Source organism: Drosophila innubila, assembly GCF_004354385.1.
Source record: "Drosophila innubila isolate TH190305 chromosome 2L unlocalized genomic scaffold, UK_Dinn_1.0 4_B_2L, whole genome shotgun sequence".
NCBI classification, from domain to species: Eukaryota; Metazoa; Arthropoda; class Insecta; order Diptera; family Drosophilidae; genus Drosophila; species Drosophila innubila.
Genome location: NW_022995372.1, coordinates 23,539,609 through 23,566,480, shown reverse-complemented (window position 1 = coordinate 23,566,480; position 26,872 = coordinate 23,539,609). Strand labels below are relative to the sequence as shown.

Below are 26,872 nucleotides of genomic sequence, written 5' to 3'. Positions count from 1 at the left end.
CTCTTTTTCTTTCTAATTTGCTCCAAACATGACCCACGGCAAATTTATTGAATTCTTACAGAGCCAGCCAGTAAAGCAACTTAATTTTCAAGTGAAACTTTGTTAATGTTCGCCATGTGCTCCAAAAAGCAAACTCACAGACATTTTCAAGTGCCGACGGGCATTGACAACAACAACATTAACATAGCGACTACAAATGTAATAAAGTTGCGTTATTCAGTTTGTGTTTGTAAATGTGGCAAGTGCTGAATATTTATATTTTTGTTTTGATTTATTATTGAAAATCTTTTGTAAAATTTTAGAAAACACGATGAAATTTATGAACATACTCATACCTAAGAAAATAAAACATTTAAACAGAAAACAAAAATTTGAAATGAGAAAAAAAATCTTGTCAGAAGTGGGATTCGAACCCACGCCTACAGAGTAGACTGCGACCTGAACGCAGCGCCTTAGACCACTCGGCCATCCTGACTGTACCTGCTCGAGTGTCAAAGTCACCACACATTGAACAGTATGAGACGCTGCAACAACAGCGATATGAATTCTAATAAGATCGCTGACGCATTGAATTTAATAAGAATAAATAAAAACAAGAAAATAAAAAAAGGCCTTATGAAATGTGATAGATTTAGTATAACATGATTGTTTACGGATTTTTATATAAAAAATAATTAAAATTAATGTTTTAAATATTGGAATTAAGCAATATGATAAAAACCAATTTTACCGTTATTCCTTAAACAGATTTAGCTTTGATTTAGATATAAATACTACAGATAAGCAGTCGAAAAATCGGGAAAGAAAATGATTTAGATAGAAAATAAGGTGCACTTGCCTTTAAAAGACAAATTACAAAACGAAAAAATTAAAAGACAAGAAATATTTTAGATTTAGTTTGTTGATATTGTGTTAAACAAAAAAAAAAAATTAATAAATAGAGTCAGCTAATACTCTAAATTACAGAAAACAAATGTCACTGAAAAAAAAAAACAAAAAATTTTAAAATGCCAATTATTTTTTCAACTAAGAAACCTTTTTAATAAAGATAAGTAGATAACTTAAATGACCTGATCGTATGTTGCATGATATATCAGATCTATTGGAAAGTAGATCAATTTGAGATTAATAAAACGTATCTGAAAAATTTACTTACACAGATAAAAAAAAACTTTTGTTTTCGGTCTAATCAAGATAATACAAGTTTAATTAAATTTGTTCTAAAGATATTGGCTTTAAAATTTGCACAATTGAAGACTTTAAAAAGCCTTCTACTAACAATAAAACAACAAAATATGGTGGAGAAGAGAGAGGGAGGATGTGTGAGAGTGTGAGTGAGAGGACAAATCAAAGTTAGTTGCGCAGTCAAATGGGTTACATTGTTCTAAAACAATGAAATACACATACACAAATATATGTACATACACATACCAGCTGCATGATGGGAAGCAGAAGGTGGCGGAGCAGGAGGGGGAGGCTAAGTAACAACAGTAAGCAATAAAAGGCAAAAGTGGGAATATGTGCCACAGCGTTGAACAGATGCCAACGACCAACAGACATACATACATAGTCGTACATTGCTGCCACACATCACATGCCACAACCATTGCCACGCCCATAAGGGAGTCCACTTGAAACTTTTGCGCTATTGTGCCCCCAAGCGTCATGTACTGCGATTTTTTTCTACATATTTTTTTTCATATTCTACAATATGTAGTACGATACTAGAGCGGGTTCTCTGCAGACTTGTTTTTTTTTTATGTTTTGGGCTCAGTGAATCTTGGCCAGAAACAGGCAGCCAGTTCCAATGGACACTCCACAATACAAAGGCCTCATACAGGAAAAAAGGATTTGAAAAATTAAAAGCTGTAAAGAACTTTTTAAAATATAGTTGCTGTTGTTGTTGTTTTTTTTAAGCCCCATTAAATTTTTAAAATGGATTAAAAGAGTTTTTTTTTGTTATGTACCCAATTCCCAATTGCAAGCTATTTATTAACATTTTTATTGAACGCCTGGCAATTAATATTCCAATTCATATTTTACAATGAGAAAAAAGGAAAATTAATTAGTTCAACTTGGTAAGTGGATCACTCGGTGGTGCGATATTCATAAATTTTATATTATCATAATTTAACAAAAAGAAATTATATGAATTTTTTTAATTTGATTAGATTGGATTGGATTGGATTTGAAATTGAAATTTTTTAATGAGCTTTTTAGGTAAATGGAATTATATTTAGCATATTTTTAATTGGTTTAATTCGCAATTTTAAATCAAATGGAATGCAAAACAACAGACTAAATGAAGCATCTCTGACCTTATAAAAATATATTGTATTATTGATAAGCATCAACAGACGCGACATATCTGTTCGCCTGGATGACAATGCAATTCTCGAAATTTCTGCAAGAAACCTGTGCATAGATCTTCTCACACACACAAGCTCATGTCGCACACATGCCCATTAGCACTGCTTGCACTGGCATACTCACGATCAACACAAAAGCAGTAAACTGCTTTCCATAATTGTCACTACGCAAAATAAAGATAAGTGAAATCAAAATATTGTAAGCTCACTACCAAATAAATACTCGTTGACAAAGTTGTTTTTGTAATAATTTCTATGGGATAATTTCTATGATATAATTACATATTCTTGATCTTCTTTAATATGATACATCACATGTCGAAAAGTTTAACACAGAAGCCATAAACTGTTGTTGAGATTTATTTTGAGCGAAAAGATAAAAATCATTTATAATCATTATTTTTAAGTTTTATTTTTTTTAATAAAAAATAATGAAGATAGGTGAAGAAAATCGTAAGAATCATTTTATAATCGTGATTTTTAAAAACAACGTATAATAATTACGGTCCCTGGATTAAACAGGTTCACAAAACTATATATGACTCAGCTAACTTCACAACTTATGAGCTTATCATGCTCATGAATAATGTCCCATGACATTGAATGTCTGGCGACCATGGAAGGTCACTTGTTAGATTAAAACTTATTTTTTTATGGACTTTGTGTGTGTGCGTTGATGAGCTCGAAATTTTCCAATTGGTAATTTAATCAAATGTCCCAAGTTAGTGGGGCCATCAAATAAAAAGTTTTATCAAAATGGCTCAAGGCTAGAGTCTAGAGTGTAAAAAAAATAGAAAAGAAAACCTGAACGGAATATTTAAAATGGTTCAAACAAACGAGAATGAGGAAAACATTTTCATTTTCATAATTTTGCCATTTGGAAAATATCTCACGCATTTGCAATTATGTGCGGATTTTTCATTTCATTTCAATTCCTCATTTCTTCATTTCATTTACGTTGCGGCCTCTCTGCTCATTCAGGGACCGCACAGCTTGTTACAAGTCCAAAAACAAAAACAACTAGAAGACTTTTTGTTTACAATAATATTTTTTTTTTGCCAGATGTTGATGCCACTGTTTGTTGCCTGTTTTGTCTTCTGGTTGCACATTTATACGCAACCGCATTTCAAAAGCAATAAATTTTGCAGCTTTGCACTGAAAGTTGCACCACAAACTTTGCTCATTTGCGCGATTTTGATTTTTTGTTAGCATTTCAGGCAGAGGGCCAGAAATAAATTAAGTATTGCACACACAACAAAATAAGAAATAAAAATTATAGCAAAGTTTTCATTGCTGCAGAGAAAAGGGCGTGGGTGGACAGGGGTGAAAGGAATGGCAAGGGAGAGCAAGTTGTAACGCAAAGTAATAACATTCAATATTTTAATAAAAAACTTTTTTGCAAAACGTCGCGTACACAATATAAAGCAACAAAACACTTACATTACAGACTTATAAGCTAACAAATACCCTGTAGTTGAAATATTTAAAAGGAGCACTATCATTTAATAATGTTCTCAATGTCTTCAAATTTTAATACCTTAAAATAATTAATTTGTATTATATCTTAAAGCTTTCATTTTTAATAAAATTGTATTTTAGCTTAAATTATTTTTGGTCAGCTGCTCATGGTTGAACACAGGTTAATAACAGGAATTGTCTCATGAATGTTTTGTAAAAATTTTGATTATAATTTTGCTAATATAGCTTGAGTTATTAGACTGAGTTTAGAAAATAATATATGTATGAATATGATTTTTTCTGTCTGTTTATAATTCTTACATATATACTGAAAATATTTGCTATCCTTTTTCTCACTTATTCTTGTTATATTTCTGTTTTTAATTTCTGTTTTGTTTAAGCTCACTATGCCTTTTTTTATTTCTTAAATAATAGGTCAATATACCTTTTCAAAATTTGTGTTTTACAAGGAAAACCCAAAAAATTTACAATTTCGTTGGTAAAAAATACATAAATATTTAACACGCTTGTTTCTATTTTTTTTGAAAACAAAAAAAATATTTCTTCCTGTTGGCTTTTTTTACGAAGCTATCCGGAACTTTGATCCCATAACAGCTTGTTGTTGCTCTTTTTATTGTTGTTGTTAATGTTTTTCACATTGAATCGTGCAAATTGTAGCTGTAGAAATAATTCTTAGCGTTGCTTCCGAAACGAAAATTCCTTTCGAGTTTTATCATGAAAATCAATTGCGCATGTATTTGAGTGAGTTTTCGTTTCGTTGTCGGTCTGGCAAGGAGACTTCTTTACAACTCGCTGAGTTTTGTTCTACGCTTTGTTATTTTCTCTTGCGTTTGCTTTTCTTTTGAGTTTTTCTCAGTTTTCCCCTTTGCCCTGAAAGTGCAATTGTGTTGCTTTTTGTGCGTAGAATAGTTAAATGAACTAACCGTGCATACATTGCCACCAGGTGACTGTAGACATGTTTATGTGTGCACGAAAGTCATTTCAACAGAAGTTCCGATCATGATTAGAATTGATCTTAATGGTTTACTAATTATGTTTGACTCACGATGTTAACGTTGTTAACATAATAGTATCAAACATACTTTCGATTAACGCTAAACTCATGGTAATAGACCTTGAAGGTTTTCATTTCTAATTCGATATTTTCTGTTTATTGCTTTGAATATTTCGAGGAAAATAGTTTAAAAGTTATATGTTATCTCGAAACTTGCGTTTTATTTTATTCAATTGATAATCATTTTAGTACAAGTTTAATTAAATTTTAAACTATAAGTTTGGATTTGATATATGTATGTATGCATACTTCGTAAACTATTTGAAATTATATTTATTACAAGGGAAAAATCTTTTTGATCTTTGAAAACTGTAAAAAATAACACCTTTCATTGGTTAACATTAACTTATCTTTAATAATAGAAATATTTTTTTGGTAAAATAATATTGAATGCAAGGAAGCCGTAAATTTACATTATAAATATACATTTTATGTATATGAAATACACTTTTAGCAGCACGAATTGTCAAAAAGTCACATAAAAGCCAAGGAATGCGCACTTATCAAAGTCTGAAAGTCATGTCATTGTCAGTTCAAATACATTAATGCGCATACGTATATGTATTATCATAGAAGCATAGAAACAGAATCAGAAAAAGACTGCTGCATGCATTATAGCTATTACACAATACGAATTTGGATTGTGATCTGTTGCAATTTGTGGTCTTATCGCAACCAAAGCTCAAATCTTCGGGTGCAATTGAAGGCCAGGTAGGAGGTGCGATAGCCACTGATTAGAGAGCAATGTCATCTGCACATGCGAATGAGATTTATTTTTGGATTAATATATTTTTTGTTTGTATTTTTTGGCATGCCGGACATGGGGATTTGGGGTATAAAAGATGCTGTTGCAGCGAGGTAAAATCAACAGTCTTTAGGTGTTTGGATCTTGAGCAAAGCCAAAAAGCCGGAGCAGTTAGACCAACGAATTAAGGATGAAATTGACACTTGTCCTGTTGGCCCTTGTGGGCTGTGTGGCGGCATTCAGTGTGCCGGCACCAACCAAGGTGAAGGTGGCCGATTCTGCATTCTTGGAGAAGCAAAAGTTCCTCTTCGAGATTGTCTATCGTGTGGAGGATCCTTTGTCGTTCGAGGAATGGATCAAGTATGGAAAGGTCCTTGTGGGCGACAAGTCTCATTATACGGTAAGCTAAATAAAATAATTGATGCAAAGGGATCTTCTTAAACTAATCTTACACTGAAATCAACACTGCAGACGTACGATGTCCATATGGAGAAATTCTGGGAGTCCTACAAACTGGGCGCTCTGCTGCCTAAGGGTGAATTCTTCGGTGCTCTGGTCAAGACCCACCACAAACAGGCCTGGGGTCTGTTCAACTTCTTCTACTATGCCAAGGACTTTGAAACCTTCAAGCAGAACGTTGCCTGGGCTCGTATTCATGCCAACGAGGGCATGTTTGTCTATGCTTTGACTTTGGCCGTCATCCACAAGCCTGAATTCGAGGGCTTAATTATGCCCCAGATCTATGAGATCTTCCCACAGTACTTCTTCAACAGCAAATTCGTCTATGAGGCCGAGAAGTTCGACTACGATGTTTGGAGCAAGTACATCATGTACGAGAAGGAATACAAGGACATACTGTACAAGGATGTTAGCGAATTCCATGACAACTCCTACTTCCACACCAAGGACTGGAAGACCTGGCAATGGTGGAAGATGATGGGTCTGGGCGAACACTGGTACGTTGAGGACAAGTTCTTCCTGCGCGAAAACATTGCACACTACACCAAGGAATCCAAATACACTGAGATCACAAAGGGACTGAAGAAATTCTACATGCCTGTCGATTATACCCGTGACATTGACTTCTTCAACGCCGAGAGCAAACTGAGCTACTTCACTGAAGATTTGGGCTGGAACGCATTCTGGTACTACCTTAACTTGGACTATGCCTTCTTCCTTGATGGCAAACAATTCGGTTTGGAGAAGGATCGCCGTGGCGAATTCTGGATCTACAACGTTCAACAGATCTTGGCCCGTTACTATCAGGAGCGTTTGGCCAACGGTTTTGGCGAAATTCCCGAATACTTCTGGTACAAACAGGTTGAGTTCGGCTACGATCCTCAGTTGATCTACTACAATGGTGTTGGCTACAGCTACCGCAAGAATTACTTCGAATACCAGACCTACGGTAAATTCGATATGCTGTATCAGATCCAGAACTTCTTCGATCGCATCTACAATGTGTTGGAGACCGGCTACTACAAGACCGCCGATGGTGTTGTCATCGATCTGCACAAGCCCGAGGCTGTCAAATTCATTGGCAACTATCTGCAAGGCAATGTTGATACCTACGACAAATACTTCTTCAACTACTACTATATGCTCTGTCATATGTACTTCTCTGATGTCAACTATTACGATTTTGAGGTCTTCCCCAATATCTTCCTTAACTTCGAGACCATGATGCGCGACCCCATGTTCTACACTTTCCACAAGAAGATCGCCGATGTTTTCTACAGGTTCCAGTACTACCAGGCTCCCTACACCAAGAAGGATCTCACCTATGAGGGCTTCAACATCAAGGATGTGAGCGTTAGCAAACTGGTCACTTACTTTGACTTTGTCGACTTTGATGCCACCAATCTGCTGAACGATAAGATGACCTTCGTCGATGGCAAGTTCGTCTGGGACAAGGCTCTTCTGGCCCGTCAGGCTCGCCTCAACCACAAGCCCTTCAACTTTGAGTTCGACATTGTCTCCGACAAGGTGCAGAAGGGTGTTGTTCGCATCTTCCTGGGACCCAAATTCGACGAATACGGTCGCACCATCCCATTGAAGTACAACGCCCAGAACTTTGTGCAAATCGATAGCTTTGTCTATCCATTCGTTGCCGGAGAGAATACCTTCAAGCGTGGCTCCAAGGACTTCACCTGGACCGCTGAGGATCGCGCCACCTACACTGAACTCTACAAGTACGTCCAGCTGGCTAGCGAGGGAGCCTATGAGTTCCCATTGGACCTGAGCGAGCCCCACAATGCCTTCCCCGATCGTCTGGTGTTGCCACGTGGCTGGGAACATGGCATGCCCATGCAGTTCTACTTCTTTGTCTCCCCCTATGCCGAGGATTACGAACAGTTCTCCAACTTTGATTTCACATACTCGGCTGGCATTGGATCCGGAACTCGCTTTGTGGACAGCAAACCATTCGGTTATCCCTTCGATCGCTCCATCGATGAGTACAGCTACTTTGTGCCCAATGGTTTCTTCAAGGATGTCAAGATCTACTACCAGGACACCTTCGCCAAGTACTTCGAGAAGAAATATGCCAACTTCGGCGAATTCGATTACTCCATCGAGTACTAAACGTCGATTTCGATTTAGCTATTAAGTTCTCATTAATGTTTCAAATGCAATGTCAAAAAATCCAACCAAAAAAAAAAAAAAAACAACGTAAAACACAAAACGATGATGACCAAAACTTAAAATAAAAAAAAATATATAAAATTTATTTCGTTTTATTATTTTATAAAAGATATTAAATTCACAATCAGAAATATGATACAGCATTAATTTCAAAAGAAGTCTGCTAAAAAGAAAAAAAATTTTAAGAGATGACATAAAAGTATGCTTCAAGAGAACTGGTATTGAAACCAGGGAATCAAACCGAAACAAATATCGGTTCAGGCTTCGGTTCCGGTAAGTTCCGACAGGGACGGTAAAAGGTTCACTTCGGTTTTGCACCGGTAAAAAGTCAATATTGAAAATTTTAAAATGTTGATTGGCTGTTTTATATTAATTTTCATATAAAAAGTTGATAAAAAAATCTAACTTAAGACTTAAAATTTTGGAGAAAAAAGAATAAATTTAAATTACACATCTGTATGAATGGAATCAAAACGGCAAATGCTACGCTAGCGCCGAAACTATATGCACGTTTTTTGTTACACTGCATAGTGAATGCCAATTTTATTGCATTTATTAAAGTATGTTTTGTATTATGTGTACACGCTGTGCAGACGCTGTACACTAGTATTAACTAGTGTATAATAGTGTGCAGTGTGCATAAGCGCACGATCTATATGTACAATGGTATTCAATGTTTTTATTCAATGTCGCTTGCTACTGAGGTCTAATAAAAAAAAAAATGAATAAATAATAAAAATGCAAAAATGAAAAAAATTTTGTTTGTTTAATATCTATTTATTTAATAAAATAGAAAAATATTGCAACACAAATTGCCAATATTATTAAATAAAAAATGGTACGAAAACCAGTAAGAAATTTTTTAAAATAATTAAGATAAAAATAATATTTCAAATTACATGAGTTGCATAAAAAAGATAAATAATAAAAATGCACTTTCGGATGCCGCGCTGCTTGCCGCTTTTTATTCCGCTTATTCCGTTTCGCAATACACTTCGTTTTATTTCGTATGCACTTCATTTCAGTCCACGTACACGACGCTTTAAATGCTATACTTGAATATTGGTTTATAGCAAAAAAATAGTATCTTATTTTGAAGATATCAGAAATTTCTTTGTTCCAAATGTTTCTGCTTGTTATTTCACTAATATTAAATAACAGTTGTAGAAAGACCCAAACAATTTAATTCTTTTAACTTATAACTGCCCGCAATGCTACAAAAAATAACTTTGCAGCTATGCCAAGTTATTGCTGCTGTCATACTTCAATATATAATATCTTGAGAAAGCCAATTTTCACGGACAAGTGTAATATGTAAAAAACGCGAAATTTGATTGACAATAACATATTAAAATTGAATAAAAATGTTGAATGTTAATTTTTCTAAAACCGCCAAAATGTGAGCAAAAAAACATTTTCACCTGTAAAATTTTACCTGAGCACTTAATAAAAAAATTTTAGAGGCACCCCTACAAGCCTATATAGGACATATATGTAGCTTTTATGGTTTGAAAACTGCGGGGGTTTTAATTTTAGCGGGATTTTGTGTTTTCCCGCTAAGCTAGCGGTTTTTTCCAAAAGTCGTGAAGCAAACATTTTTAGATTTTCGAAGAGGCTTAAATCCTCATCATAAAATCTAAGCTTTTTTAGCGCTTTGATACAAACATACAAACAAACAAACAAACTGACTTTTCATCTCATTTTGAGAAGTCCACTCAAAATTACAAATTTAATTATCTTTTGAACCAGTTATCGGATTTGGGTGATCGAGGTATCAGTCGACGAGTATTTTTAATTAGAATTAAAAAAAATTAAAAATGTTAACAAAAAATGTAACTCGATCTAATCGGACAGTCGTGGCAAATTTTCCATATTAGCTGTATATATTGCTAGAAGCCTTTTTATTTTGAAAGTCGAAGCAAAAAAAAATCGAACGGTATTTTCATACTTCGTAAATAATCGCAGGACATAAAATTAAATTAAATATTTAAAGTTTTCAGATTTAGGCCGGCAACATTTGCACATAGGATCTTCAATTCTAGCATAAAGCATCATGAAAATAAAATTATAAAAATGTAAAAGAAATCCCTGGGCAGAACTGAAAGGGTCTTTCACGTTTCCAGCAATGGACTTGTACCATCTGCCATGCTGCCTCTGTCAAGTGAATATCCTAAATAAATTCCATCAAGCAGCCAGCAAGAATTAACGGTTCATTTAATTTAATTTATTTATTTATTGTCAAGCTATAAGCAGCAGACACTTGACTATACATTTAAATTTAAAAAAAAATTAAACTATGCTGTGTACGTATTATAAATATACGAGGGCTATTAATTTTGATTTTGACTCTGCCGTGATCGCGCTGAATTCGGTGGATTGGTCTATATATTTCCCACAGTACTTCTTCAACAGCAAATTCGTCTATGAGGCCGAGAAGTTCGACTACGATGTTTGGAGCAAGTACATCATGTAAGAAGGAATACAAGGACATACTGTACAAGGATGTTATGCGAATTTGACAACTCCTACTTCCACACCAAGGACTGGATGGCAATGGTGGAAGATGATGGGTCTGGGGAACACTGGTACGTTGAGGACAAGTTCTTCCTGCGCGAAAACATTGCACACTACACCAAGGAATCCAAATACACTGAGATCACAAAGGGACTGAAGAAATTCTACATGCCTGTCGATTATACCCGTGACATTGACTTCTTCAACGCCGAGAGCAAACTGAGCTACTTCACTGAAGATTTGGGCTGGAACGCATTCTGGTACTACCTTAACTTGGACTATGCCTTCTTCCTTGATGGCAAACAATTCGGTTTGGAGAAGGATCGCCGTGGCGAATTCTGGATCTACAACGTTCAACAGATCTTGGCCCGTTACTATCAGGAGCGTTTGGCCAACGGTTTTGGCGAAATTCCCGAATACTTCTGGTACAAACAGGTTGAGTTCGGCTACGATCCTCAGTTGATCTACTACAATGGTGTTGGCTACAGCTACCGCAAGAATTACTTCGAATACCAGACCTACGGTAAATTCGATATGCTGTATCAGATCCAGAACTTCTTCGATCGCATCTACAATGTGTTGGAGACCGGCTACTACAAGACCGCTGATGGTGTTGTCATCGATCTGCACAAGCCCGAGGCTGTCAAATTCATTGGCAACTATCTGCAAGGCAATGTTGATACCTACGACAAATACTTCTTCAACTACTACTATATGCTCTGTCATATGTACTTCTCTGATGTCAACTATTACGATTTTGAGGTCTTCCCCAATATCTTCCTTAACTTCGAGACCATGATGCGCGACCCCATGTTCTACACTTTCCACAAGAAGATCGCCGATGTTTTCTACAGGTTCCAGTACTACCAGGCTCCCTACACCAAGAAGGATCTCACCTATGAGGGCTTCAACATCAAGGATGTGAGCGTTAGCAAACTGGTCACTTACTTTGACTTTGTCGACTTTGATGCCACCAATCTGCTGAACGATAAGATGACCTTCGTCGATGGCAAGTTCGTCTGGGACAAGGCTCTTCTGGCCCGTCAGGCTCGCCTCAACCACAAGCCCTTCAACTTTGAGTTCGACATTGTCTCCGACAAGGTGCAGAAGGGTGTTGTTCGCATCTTCCTGGGACCCAAATTCGACGAATACGGTCGCACCATCCCATTGAAGTACAACGCCCAGAACTTTGTGCAAATCGATAGCTTTGTCTATCCATTCGTTGCCGGAGAGAATACCTTCAAGCGTGGCTCCAAGGACTTCACCTGGACCGCTGAGGATCGCGCCACCTACACTGAACTCTACAAGTACGTCCAGCTGGCTAGCGAGGGAGCCTACGAGTTCCCATTGGACCTGAGCAGCCCCACAATGCCTTCCCGATCGTCTGGTGTTGCCACGTGGCTGGGAACATGGCATGCCCATGCAGTTCTACTTCTTTGTCTCCCCCTATGCCGAGGATTACGAACAGTTCTCCAACTTTGATTTCACATACTCGGCTGGCATTGGATCCGGAACTCGCTTTGTGGACAGCAAACCATTCGGTTATCCCTTCGATCGCTCCATCGATGAGTACAGCTACTTTGTGCCCAATGGTTTCTTCAAGGATGTCAAGATCTACTACCAGGACACCTTCGCCAAGTACTTCGAGAAGAAATATGCCAACTTCGGCGAATTCGATTACTCCATCGAGTACTAAACGTCGATTTCGATTTAGCTATTAAGTTCTCATTAATGTTTCAAATGCAATGTCAAAAAATCCAACCAAAAAAAAAAGAACAACACGAACAAACACGAAACGATGAAGACCACATGTTTTCAATAAATAAAAAAAAACATTTAAATATATTTTATTTTTAATTGCGAAAAAACAATGTGAAATATGATACAGCATCAGTTGCTACAAAAACTTTGAAACAGAACATGGGGTAGAGATGAAATTTTCAAAAGCAACCTTCAGGAAGGGAAAACCAAAAACTTCTTCTGATCACCTTTAAAATTAGTTTTAGTTGTAAAGTTAGAGAATACTTAAAGAGACAGAATATATTACTATTCAATTTTCATATTTCAGTTGATTCTATAAATAAATAAATAAATAAATAATAATAATAAATTTTCATATGAATGATCATATTAACAAAGTATTTTCGAGCTATACAATAAGAGCAGGGATTTAACCTCAAAGGAAAAAAAATTGTTTAAGAAGAGCTTAATTTAGTTCTCAAAGATTTGAATCAATAAATATACAGAGTACCAAAAGAAATAAAAAAATTTAAGAAAATGTAGTTTTGATTTAATATTTTCATTGTATTATTTTTTAATTAGAATTAAAAGTATATTACAATATGAGTTATGGCCAGAGCAACGAAGCATTAATGCTGATTTTAATAATATTTTAGGGTTTTTCAAAAAATATAATTCGCCTTTGAGTAAACTTAACTGTTTATATATACGATCTTTCCTTAGTTTCTAGCAACTAATCAGCAGCTTTTTTTCCGGGTACTGTCACATCATGCCAAAAAATTTAATTTCAGAAAACCTTTTTTTAAATGAGAAGCCAAATGATGCCTGATGCTGCTGTCGCTATTATTTTCACTGGGGAAGTGCCTCTCTCTGTTTGTATTTCGCTCTATCTCTTTTTCGCTGTCTCCCTTTTTTTCATTTTCTGTGTAGATGTTGGTTAATGTGTCATTCGTACCGCAAACTGTGGCGACGTCGTTCTGATTGCATTCGAATTGAAATCAACCGCAAAACCTAATAATAAAGTTCAAATGTTAAATGCCACCGCTTGAAAAGGGACAAATACACAGTTATTGCACAGTCAAAATGGATTGTAAGTTAACCCCATGCAACCCCATTGAATAGTGAATCACCCCCATTTTGGCAGTTCGATAACAATGCAAACGCGATACTCGATATCCATAGAGGGAGGAGAGTGGGAAAGGCAATCGCTCATTGCAATTGCCAAGCAAATGAAGTTATGCTCTGTGGCTTTGATGTGGCGCCTCTCTTTCCACCGCCCCCTTACACATCCCCCTCTTCAATACGCAATTAAATCACACAAGACAGGGGCCGCCAATTGCGTTATCTGAGCCGATGTGGCAACCTGATTTGGTAACGATAATTTACAGTTATGGCAGCGCTGCCAGTCCGTTTACTGATGTCTATTGCATCTAATGTACCTCTGTCTCTGTCTCTGTCTCTATCCCTTTCTCTTTTTCTCTCTGTAATTGCATTTCGAATTCAAATTTGGATTTCCAGTCGCAAACCAGCAGCTGATTACAGAGATTGCACTTTAGGTTTTGGTTTGAGTTTGGTTTTGATTTCCACATGAAACGGAATATTTGTCTGCTACTTGATACACAATCATGCATTTAACACAATGGAATAGTATAATTATCATTATCTATATAAGAAAACTAAAGTCAAACATCAAGTTGTCGTTCATTGTTAAAGTTAATAAAATGGAATCAAATCTTATCAAAATGTATGCTGAGAAATGGGAAATGATGAGACTTTAGTATGGCCAGTTTAATTTTCATTTCCCCAGTGAGAAAGAGAGGGGAGGAGGGTCAGCCAGACAACGACGCTAATCAGAAATAGTTCCCTGATGCACGCTCAGTATGAAACGGGTAGGATTTGAATTGAGCTCAGTCTTCGCTTTGCCTGGACACAGGACACAGTCTGTTGGGCATGTACTTTGTGTCTACAATTTATTTGCTTCATTTTAATTGATTTTGTCGCCCAGGCCAAGAGACGCCAAAGGAAAAAGAAAGAGAGTGAGTTGTTGTTCTCTCTACAGTTCATTTGCCGCATGTTGGGTGCCTAGTTGCAGCTTCTTGTTATTTGTAACAATTAATATCCAATATCTGAGCGTTGCCATCATTAGTTTTTATCCAGCGCCCAACTGTCTGCTTTTAGATGGATATTTCACTTAAAGAGCAAAAGAAACTACAAGAATAACTGATGATATCAATGAACAAACTGCGAGTCCACAACAAAGTCAAGCTAAATAGGAAAGGAGAATAAAATAAAAATGAAAAAATATATATATAAATGGAAGGCGACTCTACTTTTCTTTGTTGTTGTTCCTGTTGTTGTGTCAGCCATTGATGCTGCATTTGACAGACCATTTATCATCGCACTAATTGTGTATCATTAAAAAAAGGCGACGCGGCAGGGCGCAGCAAAAGCTGCTGATGTTAATCCGTCGGAAAAACACAGTCAGAGTCGGAGCCCAGACGGCACATCGATGGGTTCAAAACCCAAGCCCAAACCCAAACCCAAACCCAAACCCAGAGCCTTAGCCAGGCTCTGACAATGGCAACGCCGTCAGCGACAGCGACAACAGCCAGTGACAGTGATAGAAATCTGTGGCAAGCAGATTAAACGTGTTCGCAGTCACTGAAAATGGAGGCATGTCGACTAATGGCACACTACACAATGAGTGAAGAGATAGAAGACGGGGGCACCAGAGGAAGAATTGCCAGTAGAGTTGTATTTGTCGCAGGCAGGCGGGCGTTGTAAAAGTCAGTCATGATTATCGCCACTTTGCTAGCCGAGAATACCAAACTAAGCAGACTTTACTTACAATGGACAGCAAACTAATTTTTGTGGTTTTAAACAATTTCAAAAGCTAGCAATGGGAAGTAGAGAACTTTTTGCAACTTACTGCTAATAAAACCAAAAAATAAAACACCGTCTTTTAGGGTCACTTTGTCAATTCGTGATCACTTAAAAAAAAAAGTTTAATAACATTAAGTCATCTATGCTGCCTTAGTCATTCGATATAATTTATGCTCAATTTAAAATTTTTATAAAAATTATAGCAAAATTGAAGTAAGCGTTAAATGGTCAAATGGTTTCTTAGCCTTATTCAAGTCCTCCATTGTCTCTTTGTTACTCAATAATGTGACACTCATATTGCTCCTTGGTAATTTTATCCATTCTTCCTTGTCACTTTGTGTTTAAACTGTTAGCTAGAAAAAAGAGCAACGTAAACTATTAAAACTGCCCCATAAAAGCTCCAATGTAGCGTTGTTCCAGCTGCCATAGAAATGTATCGATAATTTGTTAGCTGCCAAAGCATCTGTCATCTCTATTTCCTTCCATCGTCCGTGAGCGGATTGAAGGCGACAGAAACGACAGATGAGTACAACACACTAATGAGAAATGTGCAGGATGAGTTGGCGATAAATGGCTAACACAGCAAAATCGTTTACAGTACTTTTACACTCATACAACGATATCATTTCCTTCATTTTAGCTCCATTGTTGCCGCCTCCACGCACAAGTACTAGAGCAACAGCAACAAAAAATACACATAGCCATAATAATAATAATAAAAATTCAAAGCCTTCCAACAGGCAATGATGATGGATTACAGAGCCGTCAACTGCCTCTCACTTACTCCTTTCTCTCTTCTCATTATCATTCTTATTCTCATTCTATTATATCTCAAATTCTCTGACTCATTTATTGTGCGCCTGATGAAAATGTTAATGTCGTTGCCAATCACTTTGTTAATCTGTACAGTGTGGGTTAGTTGATTTAGTCCTCCCCAACCCCTTAACACTCCAGACACTCTACTATCTGACTCACTCCAATCGAAAACAATTAAGCACAGCTTTCCAAAGAACTCTTCGTTGCGTTGATGAATCGCTAAATTACAGTCCAACCCAATAGGACTACGACTAGATGGTAGTCTTCAACTTCTTCTCTTCTAACTAAAACACAAATTGTCACGTAATACATACTAATTAATATTGATATTTGGGTGAGAGTCACCGCGTAATGAGCCCAGCTCTCATTGTATGCTAGTTTCTGCTTAGTAATGACTTTTTGATAGACCAAAAACCAGTAATAGAACATCATGACTGAGTTAACTTTTCTACGATATTCTTGTTGCCACAACTGAAGCGAATAAACTGGCCGTTAATTGAAATGCCAACATTAAAGTTTTGTTGCTTGGTTGCGTGTGCTTGGTCAAAATTATGTTTTAATGAGCTGAATGACACAAGTTGAAAGGATTAATTGATTGGAAATAGCATTGCTACTGATTGTAGTTGGCATAGAGCTTCTGTTATAATTCAGGAGATTAAATCCTCAATTGAACAACTGTTAAGTGCAAAATATAATGGCAAAAGTCTAGTTTATTTACTTATTATTATATTCTGTCTACAAATTGTAATTTGTATAGCATTTCAGTTATAATCTCAACTACCAAAAGTTCCAAACGGAAGGAAATTTTATGGTAGAACAACATTTTTTGCTCACTCGGAGAATAAAAGAATTTTTTAAAATTTTTTCAAAGTCAACCGATGTGATAGAAAATTAATTTCTTATTCTCAAAAGTTTGAGATAAAATCTTTTAGTTGCATATTTCTGACAAAATTAAAGAGGCGTCTATGTAAATAGATACATTTATGCATTCTCTGAAACCGTAACAAAATACTACAGTTCCCCATTTTGATTAGTTTTTTTTGAGCATAGCCCATAAGCCGAATGACAGATCAAAAGCATATTCCCCTGTCAGAGAGTCATAATTACATTACATTCGACACGATGATTGCAAGTGTTGCAAATTAAAAAGCCCAACACGTTCCATGTTCCATGCTCCACAAATGTAGCTAAAACAAGCAAGCAACAACAACAACAACAACAACGAAAAGGAAAATCGAAATCGTTCTAGTCTGAAGGTTGTAACATGCTCGTAAAATGTTGAAGCAAATGTGCCGCAGGATGCGTGGTCGGTGTGCTAAATGCATTTGATTGTGGATACTGCTTCAGGCTCTATTCAAGTCGATGACCATGTCTATGACCCTGACTGGTCAGCCTCGTCATAAAAGCGAGAAACAAGGACAATAAAAGCATGAAATGTGCCTGAAACTCGTCCTATGCCACGTACATATATTCTGAGTGAAGCAAAACAATTTCAAAAAACTGATAACGGCGAGTGGCAACAAATATTTAATGAAATCAACGATGCCACAATAACTGCAACAACAACAACAACAACAACAGAATGTTGAGAACGAGGTATAACAAAATGCAATTGTTGCATTATTAATTTATATTATGCGCAATTGTTGAACTCGGACGAACACATGCTGTTCATGCGGAAAATCGACAAGGAAATGAATGGAAAATGTGCGCTGAGGTGGGCAGGATAAGCACCTTGTAAGCAGGACAACAAACGAGGACGAGCAGAAACAAGAAAGAACAGCTATATTCAGAGCACCGATCATTTAATACACTTTTGCAGACAACTTTTGAATAAATAAGTCAACTTCTTCTTCAAAAAAAGAAAATATTGTATTTAATCAAATAATTTATAGAAAATATCAAAATTATTATCAATAAAAATGGTATTATTTCGTTGGTTAACTTAATTATTTGTATTATGATATTTAAAATGTTTAAAAAATATTTATTCCATACAAAAATTAAATTTTGCATAGGTAACTTCCTTGATTATATCCGATTGTAATTGCAATTTTTAACAATAAGTCTAATTATTATTTTCAGTGTGAATAAATATTAAAAAAAATCTGTAAAACGGTTTTCTGACAAAACTATAACTGCGTTTTTAAAAACACATTAAGTGATAAAACTATAATACTCTCTGTAAGGGCGTAAAAATAGGAGGATGAACGGAAGAGCCAACCGATTTTGCCAGTCGCAAAGCAAAGTTTCTATCTCTCTCTTACGTTAAGGGTAAGGTGAAAGAAATTCCGTAATAAAAACAACAATTGAACACAGTTATGATTGAAGTGGAAGTAAAGCATACACACACACACAAAAATACACAAAGGAGACTCAGAAATACAGGCAGCAAAACGGACGAACTGTAGAACAAAGTGGCAGGCGTCGTCATCAATGCGGAACTATGCACCAGGAGCCAGGAAACAGGCACCACACGGGGTGGGTTGGATGCCCCAAGTGCCCATAAGACTGTGGGATAACCACTCCACCACCACAGAAGTGAGTATTGGCAGAAGCACCACCATTACGACCACCACCACCACCACCAGCATCATCATCATCCAAAGGACAACCAACAGAGAGCATCCCTAAAGCTGAAAGCTGCTGACGTCGGTTTTGTAATTTGTATCGATCGATTTGGATGTTTTGTTACTTCAATGAGAGACGGAAGAGAAACGCACATTACATTTACCAATCGTACGTGTTACACTTAAAGAAATTCCAATTCACATCGATAACCATAACGAATTTGATGATTAAATCTGAGCATGACTTTAAGTAAGTGAGTATTTGACTTATGTCATCAATTTTGAGCTGGCTGTTAATGCTAAGGTTGCACTTGGTTCTAGTCCAGTGGTGTCCACAGTAAGCTAAAAAATACTATTTCCAATCACATGTGCTTGGTAAAAGTATTTTTTAGCCTACTTTATCCGACACTTGAACAACACTGTTCTAGACATATAATATAGTCAATAATTATTATTTACACCCCTGCTTTTTGTAAAAAAGAGGACTAAAAAATGTATAATTCATTGTTTTGTCACTACAACATTTTTATTGGTTTAATTCTTGAGCTGATATTGAGATATTTGATATGAAAAGTTCAATATGTGAAGAAAGTTTAAATTGATTTATAAATAAAAATAAATATTAATTTGTTTTTGGGTATTAAACAACAAATTGAAATTTTTAATATTGAAAAATAAAATGTGTAATGAAGTAGAAAGATGTGCGTAGAGCATTTTCTAACTTTTTTGCAGCCTTTTATGGAAATTTTACTTATAATTTAATTACCTAAAAGTAGCTACAAATTTTGGTGCACTGCATGCGCTGTTACCCCACAGGATATGTAACTTTCCGACAATTATGAGAACTCCTCTGTGTGTGCATCCGTGTGTGCTTGTGTGTGTGTGTATGTTTCAGATCAAACTTAATGCGCCCCCAGCAACGTTCCTTCCCGTCTCACAAAGTTTTCGCCTTTTAGGGAAAGCCTGTCCAAAATTTGAGGCTTAGCGCTTGGTTGGAAGAGACTTTGATTATGTTGCTGTTGGCCTACTCCAATTGTTGATGTTGTTGTTTTCAGAGCTGTGGCATTGTTGCTACTATGTGTTGCAGGCGACTTACAGTGCCCGGCAACATTATGCGTACGCATTGGACTTTTTGGCTCCCTCCTGTGCAGAAACTTAACCTCGTTCTTGGTTTCTGTTTGCATTTGCAACTAGTTGGTGGGAGGGGCATCCAAATTGCGGTTTACTATTTTAATAAAACCCATCAAGGGTGTAAGCAAGCTTATAATATGTGTGTGTGCATGTAGTCAAAATAATTGTTGTTGTTACTTGAGCAGTAGATGCAAACGCGTCGATATACCGCGTCGATATACCTAACACTCCAAACATTATAACATTTTGCGGTAATGTGATTAACATTCGCCAAAGCTCCCTAATGACCAACTTGTCGACTTAACTGAAATGACGTTACAGCAAACTTCCAAATATGGGTGGAAAGGGTGTGTATAAAGCGGCGGCGGGGGCGTGGCAGAGGTAATGCTATTGTGTGGGTGCCTTTAGGCAAAGCAATAAGCAAAGTTATTAAACTTATATTTGAATATGCAAGTTCAAACATGCAAGTATGTGTATATGTGTGTGTGTTGAATGAGTGTGTGTGCTGAATGTGTGTGCTGAATGTGTGTGTGTGTGTGTTATCTGCGTATGTGTACGCTTAAGCATTGATTGGCATTTGTGGCCACTGCAATCGGTATCAGGATGTTTGTGCAACGCCTCGTATGCGTAATATGTTTGCATGCGCATTTTCATTAAAAATAATTTCAGTGCAGCTTTCTACCGTCCACCGTGTGTGTGTGTGTTTCTGAGTTTGTAATGCCCGAGTAATTGCAAATTAAAAATTGCTTATTAAAGCAGAAAGCGACATGAAGCAGAAAGAGAGAGGTAGGGGGAGAGAGAAAGAGCGCTCGTAAATAGCCAAGCAATTGGCTTTGTCTGTGTGTGCGCCATATAATTTGCCCGGCTGTGGTTCCAGTTCCGTCTCCACGTCCGTGTCTGTGTCCGGGTCTCCGGGCCAGTCGCCAGCCTGTCTACAGCCGTATAAAATGCCATGGCATTTTGTGCTTAATGGCCATTAATTAAAGTTGTAACAATGGCATTTCTTATTAGCCAACCTATTGAAGACTTTGGGTTCCCCATTGTGTGTGTGTGTGTGTCTCTCTAATTTAATTTCTTACTCAATTTCAGGTCGCCATCAAATTGATTGTACATTTCGAATTTCATTTGACATTTATTTGCACATATAAGTAGTATATACCTGAAACGATAAGAGCATAGTAAATTTGATTAGAATTACAATTGTTAATATATTGAAATGCCGCCCAAAGTGAAAGACATATAAACGAAACTAAAACTCAAACTCAAAACAACAGCTTAAGCCAACCCTCTGGCGATTACGAATTAATGAAAAGCTCAAATTATATTACAAATATATGTATTAACTGAGGAGCGTTCATTCATTTGAGACGCTTTTGATTTTGAACATTTACATACAATTTAATTGAAGTTAAATATCCTTTTTTATTGCCTCAATAACATAATGGCTAATTCTCTTCTTAAACATGACACAAGTAATAAATTTGCAATTGACATTCAATAAGCGTATTTAATTGCGAATTAGTTTAACTATTCGGAATCATATTAAACGGCAAATACATATATGTATCTAATTAACATTTATGAGTATGAATTACATTTCTAATATTTCTTAGCTTCAAATTCAAATAGTGTTGTATAAAATATATTTTATATTTTTAATAATCGAAATTAAAAGTGAAAAATCGTTCAGAAATTAACATAATCTTTGTAGTAAAAATATATTATTAAAGTATAACTTACAGTGCATTGCTGTTGTTTGTTCGTCAAAGCTGCCAAATTCGACATTAAAACGGAAAGAGCTCGGTGAGCTCTGAGTCATTAAATTACAACTCGTGCATTAGACTTATAAGCATGTCACGAACTGTTGTTGGCCCTGTTTGGGAGTTCAGGGCTTGCTCAACAGTCTTGTTAGTTTTGATTAGGCTGCTTAGTCTGATTTGAAGTGCAAAGAAGCTGAGCTAAGTGCAGCGACTCTGATGAGTAACTGTTGTGGTCAGCTTGCAACACACGCAACTGATGCCACAACAGATGCGTTTGGGGCAACTGTGTGCACTTGAAGCACATGGGGAAAGGCACACAAACACACACACACACACACATGGTATCCAAGCCAAGTCAGTCAGCCAGTTAGCTTGGCTAGGCTAACGAGCAGTCGAGGGTCAACATTAATATTTGAACAACGTACGTTGGCTACGCTCGAGTCATTTTTTTAGCCCAGGCAGCTGACTGCTCGATTCTCCCTTACTCTTCCTCTCTCTCCTTTATATATACTCTTTTATCTCTTTTACTCTCTGTCATGTCTTGCTGCTGTTGTTGATTATTTAAGGATCAGCCAAACAAAGCACAAGGCATTGCATCTGTGTGCGGCGTATAAATTTTTGCTCTCGTCTCTGGCTTCAGCTGGAAAGCTGCCAAATCAGCAAAAAAAAAAAAAATGTTGTACTCTAAAACAAAAAAACACAAAATATAAAAAACATTGGCACAGCTGTGGGTCGGGGCGTGGCAAAATATGCGGCGTACGTGTTAAGTGGCAAACGTTTTTCAGCCCCAACGAGAAGCTTCTCACTCACTGAAGTCCGTCAGTTTGTCAGTTTGTGAGTGAGTCAAGTCAAGTCACGGGGTTTTTGCCACGCATTTGTAAACTTTATAAATCAGTTCGTGTCGAAGCTGTAGCTTCAGTTTCTTCATCTTCTCTACTCGTACTAACTCCAAACTAGCATTTGAAATTCGCAGTTCTGAGTTCCCAATTTCAAGTGCCCACGGCATCCGCAACGATGCGTTGCCAACATATTTTAACGAATTCTCTTAAATTGCATACTTTGTGGCGTGGCACGCTGATTTGATAGCTGCAGCGTGTGCTGTTGCATTAAATTTTCGGCTGATTGAAATTGGACCAAAGCAAAACTAACAAAATCAGATGAGCGAAATCAAAAAATGAATAGATTAAGGATTCAGAAACTTTCACGTGGTTATGATAATAGAAAACTGATAAATCAAATATATGAGAGGTATGTAAAATGGATAGCTATTAGTAAATGGTCTTACCGATCTTGTTGCGAAGTAGGATTATAGATAATATTAAATGTTGTTGTATTATTTTATTTGAAATGGCAAGCCTTTAACGTTTATTTGACGGCTTAAGTATATTAATTTACATCTGACAAATTTGTCGACTCGACAGTAAAACACTTAGTACTTTGCAAAAATCCAAATTAGGATAAAGTCAAATACATCATGTCCATCAAACATTTTAAATGCTCAACATTTCCAATAAGTGTCGTTTACTTGACGGCCAAACAACTTATTCAATAACAAATGTATTGTCTGAGAGAACAACAAAAATTGGCAAAATGACGAACAGGAATAACTTTCTCGTATAAAACTATCAAGAGAAAGAGCAGAAGGAATTGGATGAGGAATGCCACCACAAACAGAGCGTAACTGTTGTGCAATCGTGTCAGATATTAAAACATGAAATAAATATTAAACGTGCTGCAGTCACACAGTCTGTAGAGTCAGAGCAAGAAATCAACAAGAAACTTGTGCACAATAAGTTGCAAAATATTTACAATATTTTTGCTGTTGCAGCAGAAGTGGCAACAACAACGAAATAAAATAACTTGCAACAAAAATATAGAAAAAGCTAGAAAAAGTGGAAGAAAACACAGAAAAATGCAACGATGCGGCAGAGTGTGCAAAATGAGCACAGCAACAAACTCTTAACTTTTTTCTAATGGCCAAAACAAAAAATGGCTAACGAAGAAGCTGAATGAAGTGTGTGTATGTGTAAGTTATAGTTAGCAACTGTTGGCAGCAATATAATCTAAACACAGAGCTGAAATGCATGTAGAGTACAACATGGAGCAACTGTGAGATAAATCTCAACTTAATTTAATTTTTTTTTTTAAATATTTCATTTTTATATGTACTACAATTTTTTTAAAATTCAATAAAAGTTATCTTAAACTAGGTAATATTTTCAAAGTATAAAATACGCTTATTATTTTCATTCATATATGAATTTTAAAATAAGCATCAATAGATGAGCTTAAAAGTTGTTATAAATTACCTAAAACCAACTTTAAACATAGCTCATATTTTAATGTTATTTCTCCTTTTCCATTGTTTAGACATTTTAGTCAGTTTTATTTACACTTTAAGCGATTTTTCCTAGCACATTTATAGTTTCCTTTGTGGCTGTGCTTGAAATTTGTATTTCTCCGTCTTAGATTTAACATTTTTATTATTGTTGCTCATTTCCTTTAGCTGCTTGACAGGCTCATAGCTCTAACTGTTACCCCTCCTTTCATCCTTTTCTCCCATCTACATCTTATAGTTTTCCTGGCCCAGACGAAGTGGAAACTCTTACTGGCGTTGACTTCAGCTTAGATGTCGGATTTAAGTGTTATTGTGGGCAATTTGATACTTTCGATTGAGCAACAACATTTGCTTGTGCGTTCAACTGAAGCATGCAACACACACACACATGCACAAAAATACGCAAAAATGGCTGCCACAACAACTTACACACACACACACACATTTATATATATATAAATTGTATGTGTTACGTGTGTGCGGTCGCCGTCCTCAAAGTTTTCCAGACGCCTCGAAAACAAGTTGAATATAAATGATGTTGTGTGAATTCAGCAGACAGTTGAAGTATGAAGGCAAGTTGCTGGACCTGGTCTGATAAACACGGCTAAAAGAGCTGTCTTGTCTCTTTCTCTTTCTACATCTCCATTTCTAACTCCATTTGTATGTCGATCTCTGTGCATAGGGTTATTTATTTGTATGCGTGTCAGTTAAGCTCACGCATATAAAAAATACCAATATAAATCGCTAGGCAACTTAAACGAATAAAAAACTGAGAGAGAGGGAGATAGAGAGAGAGAGAGAGAGAGAGAGAGAGAGAGAGAATGAAATCCCTACTGCAGGCAAAACAAACTATATCTTAGCTGACAATTTGAAAAAGCGATTTGGCCAATAAAAGTTAATATTAGACAATATATTCTTACTATCTTTCTTAATCACTGGCGCCCAAATTTTTTGAATCACATAAAGTATTCTTCTAGCTCTCTTGGAGACCCATTGATAATGCTTTTCATGGAAGAACTTGTAAATTTAAACATTTTAATTATAAGCACATTAAAATTTGTTTCAAAATTTTTTAAACCTCGATAAAAAATATAAGAGAACTTTTTATTAAAATCAAAAAGAAAAGTACACAATTTATAATTTTTTATCTCAAATAAAAAACTAAGGATAATAATAAAAATAATTTTTTTTATAACTTAATAATTTTAGTTCAAAAATTTCTAATTTATAATGATTTTCCCCAATTTTTAATAAATGATTCAGCATTTCAAAAATAACTAATCGGTTTCAAATTTTAAGGTACACAGTACAACATTTAATTTTCGGCAGAATGAATTATAATATTAGTTTAATTAATATTTATAACAATCAAAGCTTAAAAACATAAGCAATTGCAGTTAAAGAAGACAATGACAAATAGATTTTTAACAAAAGTTTAAAATTTTTTAGTGAAACATTTTCAACTCGAGAGCACGCACTGCGTATGCCTCTTGTAAATGAAATAGTTTCTGCATAATTTAAAGCTACAGAATTTTGAAGGCAACTCATATTGAAAAATATTCATAAACCAAATCGTACTACATTACATTAATGTTCGTCTTACTATGCTATATATCAAGTATACGCACAACCCTCATCGAAAATCGCATTATTTGCTTTAAAAAAGCAGCAAATGTCTAGCACTTAAATACCTTTTAGTGTTCGATCTTTCCCTTCTCTCAACTGTCTGGATCATGATATAGTGGCTAACCTTTGTGCTCATGCAATATAAAAGAGTTGAGCCCTTTGCCGACCATTAAATAAATTAAAAGCCAAACAACATCGATTTCAGCAGAAAGGAAAAAACGAATAAAAGCAAAATATTGAATTGCCCTGTTGCTATTGATTAATCTTTCACCTAACCAAGGACACAAATAGGGGATAAAATCAGAGAGGGAGAGAGAGAAAGAGAAGGTTCGTCTATAGCCAGACAAAGTGGCCAGATAACCAGCAATCCCATTCAAATACTCGAGCTATGCAAATCTTTTGGCCGGGCCAACGCACCTGCAAGTGCTCAATTGGAAGTTTTATGTTTCATTTTAGAATTTCATTAGATGCCCTGCGCTTCAATGCAGATGCAGACAAGGTTTGGGCCAGCTGGTCATCCATTTATCTTCTTTTCTTTATTTTTTGTTGGCCAAAAGTCGTGCACTCGGGGCATGCATTAGCAATAACTCTCATTATGCCGCACAAGTTGAGCCACATACGTGGCCAGGACAGGCCATCTCAGTTCAGTTCAGTTCAGTTCAGTCTGGCGACCCATTCAATCACGCTATCGCGCCCCAACATTTCTGCCACCGACAAATTGCAAATACGTATGGGGATTTTCAATGAAAATGCAACAGCAGCCCCACTCCCCATTTTAACCTCAGTTTCTGTTTCAGTTCGCCAAACTTTTGCTTCTCCCCGCTCATTGGGAATTGGATGGCAAGACGCAACATTATTCGTTGGGGCTGCAGCAAAATGGATAAGTGAACTGGGATTTTGGGACTCGACTCTCCGGCACTGGCAAAAGTTTCTCTCCCAGTTCTCGCACTGTTCTCGCCATTTCTCGCTCGCACTTCTCTCATTGCAATTGCTATGATGAAGGTCCAGGTGGCCTCGGTTCAGCAGCCAGAGTCACATCCATGATGCTTTGCGAGTTAGAGCCAGATTAGCTTTGCTTTTGCCAAAAAAAAAAAAACAAAAAAAGAGTGAACTTTTCACTGCAGCTGTGTGCAAATTTGCAGCTGCAACGTTATAGTAAAGTTGAGTGGCATGCCACACACACAAATCGCTAATCAAGTTTTGC

General features: G+C 36.4%; 2 protein-coding genes and 1 non-coding gene across 4 annotated transcripts in view; 1 reads left to right on the top strand and 2 right to left on the bottom strand.

Annotated features, from left to right (window-relative positions):
• Window positions 1–26,872, bottom strand: part of LOC117781641 (semaphorin-1A) — a 154,671-nt gene that overhangs the window by 77,001 nt on the left and 50,798 nt on the right. The gene's annotated exons all lie outside the window — the stretch shown is intronic.
• Trnal-cag lies at window positions 393–475 on the bottom strand. The gene has a single exon. It is a non-coding gene; the product is annotated as a tRNA-Leu (tRNA).
• On the top strand, window positions 5,823–8,318 carry LOC117781642 (larval serum protein 1 gamma chain). The gene is made up of 2 exons (XM_034618427.1): window positions 5,823–6,047; window positions 6,119–8,318. Exons 1-2 carry the CDS (start codon window positions 5,838–5,840, stop codon window positions 8,228–8,230), a joined length of 2,322 nt encoding a protein of 773 aa, XP_034474318.1. The 5' UTR covers window positions 5,823–5,837; the 3' UTR covers window positions 8,231–8,318.